At 49.8% G+C, this 6,043-nt stretch overlaps 1 protein-coding gene across 1 annotated transcript; it reads right to left on the bottom strand.

The window, feature by feature from the left end:
* Positions 1 to 2,759: 2,759 nt before the first annotated feature.
* LOC149523360 (uncharacterized) lies at positions 2,760 to 5,490 on the bottom strand. Its single transcript, XM_089770436.1, has 3 exons — positions 5,452 to 5,490; positions 4,136 to 4,257; positions 2,760 to 3,732 (listed from the first exon to the last, which is right to left on the bottom strand). The coding sequence occupies exons 1-3, from the start codon at positions 5,488 to 5,490 to the stop codon at positions 3,141 to 3,143; spliced, it is 753 nt and encodes a 250-aa protein (XP_089626562.1). The 3' UTR covers positions 2,760 to 3,140.
* Between the last annotated feature and the right edge of the window lie 553 nt (positions 5,491 to 6,043).

Raw genomic sequence — 6,043 nt, 5'->3', positions numbered from 1 at the left:
CCTATATTCCTCTTTTCACGAGGAATATGGGGGCTTCCATAAGAAGGGGTTTTTCTTACATTTGGTCCAGTCTAGACAGTCCGGTATTTTCTGATTTTTTTCCCCAGCCAGTAGATGAAAATGCCGGGCGCTGAGTGTTTGTAGGGTTGCCAGGTGCCCGGCATTTTTGCCTACTGGCTGGGGAAAAAATCAGAAAATACCCGACATCTCAGGTGTCCGGTATTATCTGAATTTTTTTACTGGACAGGAGGCTAAAATACCGGATTGTCCAGGTGAATACCGGACACCTGGGAAACTTAGGAGTGGAGTAGGATTTCGTGTATGGATGGAATATGATTTGACTGTATTGCTGTGCATGTTACAGTTCCTGGAAAAAGCCCTGGTTTGGAGTGGTAACTGGAAAAGAGGTTTTAGGGTGAGTTTGGAGAGTTTATACTGAGGTTTCAGTGTAGAATTAGCCAAGTGTTTTGTTTCTTTTGATTTGTAACCTACTTTGCTCTGCCTGTTCTCACTTATTACTACTTAAACCCTACTGCTTCCACTTAATAGAATCATTTTTATTTTCTATCAAGCCCAGTGTAAATAATTGTTACCTGTGTGTTGGGGGGGGGGGTGCAACCAGTGGGCACATTCCCCCTTTCATTGTGAGAGGGGGTTGACCTAATTCTTTGGGGTCTGATCCCATCTGGGGAGTGCTCTCTCGGAAGGCTGGGCCCCAAACTGCCCTCTCCTTGGACCTGAAGTGGTTCAGAATCTGTGCTGCTTCTCGGTGGGGGCAGGGACCACAGCTGGGGGAGACCAGGGAGCTGGCCCAACAGGACCAGGTGGTGAGGAGCCCCAGAGAGCAAGAAGGCGAGTGGCAGTGGCCGTACCCCGGGAAGCACCCCCAAAGGGTCATCTGTGACCGCACCCTGTCACACATCTATCAGGGATGGTGTAAATCAGTGTTTCTCAACCTTTTTTTAATGAAGTATTGATATAAAGTGGAAGGTTCAGGAATGTGGCCAGCCCCGGAGAGGTGCAGAAACAGGCAACCTTGTACTGAATGTCTTTTAACTTTTATTAAGATGCTTTTTAACTATAACTTACTATTTAACAGTTTTTTACAGGCGTAGGCGCCAGATAACTATTAACAGGAACAGAAAACAAACTGCAGTGCAATAGAGGAAAATACCCTGAGGTTTTTCCAAGTCCTAATAATTATCAATAACAACCCAGGGATTTTTATCAGTTATATTTACATTAATTTCACTCATAAGGTCTAACATCTATCTAAACTCCTAACAGTACTATTTAACAAACTTCTAACTAACTTACTCCTAACACTATTATTTATCAAACCTCTAACTAACTTTACACAGCAATACCCACACGTACCAGACATACAAGGGACAACAGAGACAACAGCATATTCGTTATTCATTACGCTCTGCGGAAGATTTAGTGGATTCGGTGAGCGGGAGGGGGCCCTTGGGTGATCAGCCCTCAAAATCTGGCTCATGTTCTGCCTTCCAAATTTTCGGGAACCCTCAACTGGATGCAGGTGGGGTAGCTGCTTTATAGAGAGAGCAAGAGCTTTCCCGCACTTAGTTGTGATAGGCTTATCAGATTCTGTCTGCCTAGTGAGGGGGGGGGGAGGGAAGGGGGAGAGATGGCTCTTGGCAGGCGAGAACTTTGCATGACCCTTACCTGCCTGGTTTTTTACTCCTGCTTCTTACTGATCTTAAGTCACATGCATGAGGCCTGGCCAGAAAAGAGGCTGCTTTTACATAAAGTACCCCTTTAAAAAATGTATAAGTACCCCAGTACCTACAGTTTTCAGACACACAGGTTTTTTTTCTACTGTTGCAACACATTTGTTTAAACAACTTAGTCGTAGCTGGGCAGGCGATGACATTTTGGGGTGTAAGAAGTACAAAAATAATAAAACGCAGTAAAACTTAAAACCAAAATTCAGTTTTCTCCAGATTTCAGTTGTGTTGACGTACTCCCCCAGACTTCTCTCGAGTATCCTACGGGTACTCGTACTACTGGTTGAGAAACACTTGTCTAGGTGGTACTGGGTCCTGCCACGAGGGCAGGGGACTGGACTCAATGATCTCTCGCGGTCTCCTCCAATTCTAATGTTCTATGATTCTTGGACTGATTCCCAGAACGAAGACAAGGGCGGGAAATGTTGCAGTTAGATACCTAGGGATGCCAGGTGTCCGGTATTCAACCGGACAGTCCAGTTTTTGGGCCCTCTGTCCAGTAAAAAAATTCAGAAAATACCGGACATGTGCAATGTCTAGTATTTTCTGGTTTTCCGGCTGGGCGCTGGACAGAAGTCTGTCGGGGACGGGGGGAGTGGCTGGGAGGGGGGGCGCGATCGGCGCTGGGAGCCTCTTGTTGCGTGTGATGCCTTGGGGAGGAGGGGAAGCCCTGTCTGTGATCCTGAACGCTGGTCAAGCGCCTTGTGGAGCCGTAGCCGGACTCACTCGCACTTTGCCAGGACTGTGTGGGGCACAGGCAGCGCCCTGGGATCTGCATGTGCCTGGGTCACTCCCGCTCCCCACCGGACAATTCGTTCCCCCCCCTGCCGCTCTCCGCTACCCCCTCCTGGCCAGCCAGTTCTCCCCTCCTCCTCCCGATCTCCCACAACCCACCCCTCTCCCCCACCAGCCCTGCTTCCTACTGGCCGTCCCCCCCCCCCACCTCCTGGCCAGCCCTGCCCGCCTCCTGGCCGGTCTCCCCACCCCCATCTGAGATCAAGTGTGTCTGTTTTTTTTTTTTTTAAACTCACCTGGTAACCCTAAAGGTACCAGGAAATCTGTTCCCTCAAGTTTTGCTGCACTTCGCAAATTTGACTTACATTTATTCCTGCAATATTGAGTAATGGTCAAGAATCAACTGTAAGTTTTACCTGCAAAGGCCTTTCACAACCCTTCCGCAATGCATCTCTTGAGAAAAACACGAAAAATCAAAGAAATCAATCTTAACCCTGTACTTATCACACTGCTCTTGCTAAAGCTGATTCATACAGGATACATGAGGTCCTGCAGGCCTTGCATTACTGGCATACCGTTAAATATCTCAAGAAAAGGATAGGATAGGAAAGATATATCTTAGCAGGCAACAGGTTCCCGGCTCTGCTCCATCGTCTACCTCTTCCCCGCCAGGCAGGGGTTGTTCTGAGGCTCCGCCGCCGCGCAGTCCCTGCAGCCGTTGTTGTTACAGCGCAGCAAGGGGACGTTACGCAGCAGGTGCCAGGCCTGCAGCAGGGCCTGGCGGGTCACAGCAGCCGTTAAATCGTAGTGGAAGATCGTCTGGAAGACGAAGGCCTTGTAGTTGTTGTCGAGGTGACGGAAGGCTTTGCTGGTCATCCGCACGATGTTGTCCCGCCCGGCCTGGCGTAGACACTTGGTGGAGCAGGGCGAGTTGAAGGTGAAGAAGATCAGGCAGCTGTTGTGGCCGTAGGTCCTCCTTTTGAGCTGGGCCACGAGGCTCCTTCTGCCAGAGAGCAGGCGCCACTCACTGTGCTCCGTGTAGTTCCCCCTGGGGGTGACCATGTGCCGTGGCCGGGCAGCCACGATGTGCCCATGGTTGTACAGCCCACCGCTGCGGGAAAGGCTGGCTTTCATCCTCTCCAGATGGCGCTCAGGCAGGTACCTCCTCAGGTGGTGGCGGTCCCTGCAGGTGCTGTGGCGCAGGCTGACGGCGAAGGAGTACTGCCTCGGTGCGACCCCTCCATGCCTGAGAGGGGGCAGGGCACCGGGGGTCAGAACCAGCCACCAGAGGCCGAGAACAAGGCAGAGAAAGAGGACTAGCCCCCCAGAAATGCAATCCAAGCTCTGGGCTTCATCTCCCCCCTGCAACCCAGCATCCCCCCCCTTCCCCTAAGCCCCCTCTCCCCGGGGCCCCCAGAATCACTCCTAGAATGGAGGCGGGGTGTGAGCTAACAGGGGGCGGGGCATGCCTGCCAGGCTGGGCACTCTCGGCCCTCGTTTCGGTGTCTCCGGAGCCTGGCACGGTAGCAGCCCCCTGCTCTCAGGCGGGATCTGGACCCAGGCAAAGTGGGAAGGACACAGCCAGGGCCATTCCCGGCTGGGTGACAGGGGCAGGGACAGCCAGAGTGAACCCCCAGCCGGTCACTCACCAGTTCACACGATTCACGATGGCTTCGAGTGTGTCCGGGTCGATGCTCCCGGCAGTCTCTGGCCCGAAGCAGAGGAGAAGGGGCAGCAGCAGGAGTCCAGCCCTGGCCATCCGGCCCAGCACCTGCACAGACCCCTCAGTGTCAGTGCCCCCAGACACTGGGCACAAACCCACATCCCCCAACCTCTGCCGTGCTACTGACAGGAAAGGGGGCAGAGGTCTAGTAGAAAAAATCCTATTTCTTATTTGTAGTGATATTTTAAGCATTCAAGTTTTAATGTACCAAGTTTGAATATGTTTGGGGTTTTTTTAATTGTTTTGAAGTAGAAATAGCTTTATATTTGTATCGTTGCTGTTGTTACAGGTATGATCTAGAATTATGTGATTGAGAAGTATGGTAGAAAGAGATTTGGATTATTTTGTTTTTAGTTTTAAAGTAGATATTATCGTAGACTATAGTGGAAACATGTAATGATTTCCTTTTAAAAAAAACGTTGCTTGTGCTTCTTGTTTTTGTATTTGTTGTGCGTGAGAGAAAGGAATATGTGAGAGACATGGATGAAGGACACCAGTGAAAACCATTATCTTTGAAAACTCATGGGGTATGTCTACACTAGCCCCGTAGTTTGAACTAGGGAGACTAATGAAGCATACCGAAATTGCAAATCCAGCCCGGGATTTAAATATCCTGTGCTTGATTTGCATGTTCACGCCCGGTCACCATGTTTGAAACTTACAAGCCCGAACTAACTGCCCGCGTCTACACGCAGCAGGGAAACGGGCATTCGGAATAAAGTCTTATTCCGAACTACCTGTTAAACCTCATCCCAGGAGCCATACCTGGGAGGTTGACAAATGCCTTTGATGTCGACCGCGGAGCGTCCAGACTACCGCGCTGAGCCGACAAACAGCTGATCGGCTCAGCACAGCAGCCATTTAAATTTAAATGAAGCGGCAATTATTTAAATCGCCGCTTCGTTTTCCTATGCCAGCTAGTCTTATCTACATGCCTCTGTCACCAGAGGCATGTACTCTAGACGTACCCTAAGTGTCAAGGTGGTTAAACACTGGAATAAATTACTTAGGGAGGTTGTGGAATTGCCATTACTGGAGATATTTAAGAGCAGGTTGGACAGACATCCATGTCTGGTTCAAAACAGTGCCGCGCCACGATTATGCAAATGAAGCATGGGATATTTAAATCCCCGCTTCATTTGCACTTTCAAAACATCTAATTTACATCCCTCTGCCGACAGAGGGGTGTAGTTTAGACATGGCTCTAATGTGAAAATAATGTTGAGCTGGAGGACTGCTTACTCCGACTCCGACGCCGACTCCAACTCCTGTAACCTTCATCGTACGAGGAGTAAGGGAAGTCGGGGGAAGAGCGTTCTTTCTCGGGCTTCCTGCTGTGTAGACAGAGCCCAAAGCCAAAATACGCTATTTCGACTTCAGCTACGCAATTCACGTAGCTCAAGTTGCGTAGCTCATTTCGGCGCTAGTCCGGCTGTGCGACGTGCCTCCAGACACACTATTTGATACAGCCGACATCCTGCACACGACAGTTAGAATAAACTCATTTTACTGAGTCCCTGCTTGGCTCATACCCCCAGCCATGCGTGGCCCATACTTACCGCTTACAGAGACCGCTGGAGACAGAGACGGAAGGAGAGGAAAGCGCTGCCAATCCGAAGCGAGTCCTGATTCCGTTTACACTGTCTCAGGTATCGGACGAATCAAAGAAATAGGAAGCACGGATGGTATTTTATACCATTCCATATGGTAATACAGGGTGGTGAATCATATTGGATCTTTGATTATAATAAGGCTGGCCCGATCCATATTAGGCGTTTGCGGTGTTGATAGTTAAGCATCAAGCATTAATATTCATGATTTGCAGCAGTTATTT

The sequence above is a fragment of the Pelodiscus sinensis genome, chromosome 18 (assembly GCF_052426305.1).
Source record: "Pelodiscus sinensis isolate ZL-2025 chromosome 18, ASM5242630v1, whole genome shotgun sequence".
Classification (NCBI taxonomy): Eukaryota; Metazoa; Chordata; order Testudines; family Trionychidae; genus Pelodiscus; species Pelodiscus sinensis.
The sequence above is the reverse complement of the archived record's forward strand: the minus strand, read 5'-3'. Positions and strand labels throughout refer to the sequence as shown.

Bases quoted from the DNA above. Each gene is read 5' to 3' on its own strand.
- LOC149523360 (XM_089770436.1), bottom strand. From the start codon at position 5,490: ATGAAGGTTACAGGAGTTGGAGTCGGCGTCGGAGTCGGA. The intron at 4,258-5,451 runs GTAAGCAGTCCT...GGGTCTGTGCAG, and splicing joins GAGTCGGCGTCGGAGTCGGA to GTGCTGGGCCGGATGGCCAG. The intron at 3,733-4,135 runs GTGAGTGACCGG...GCCCCCTCTCAG, and splicing joins ATCGTGAATCGTGTGAACTG to GCATGGAGGGGTCGCACCGA.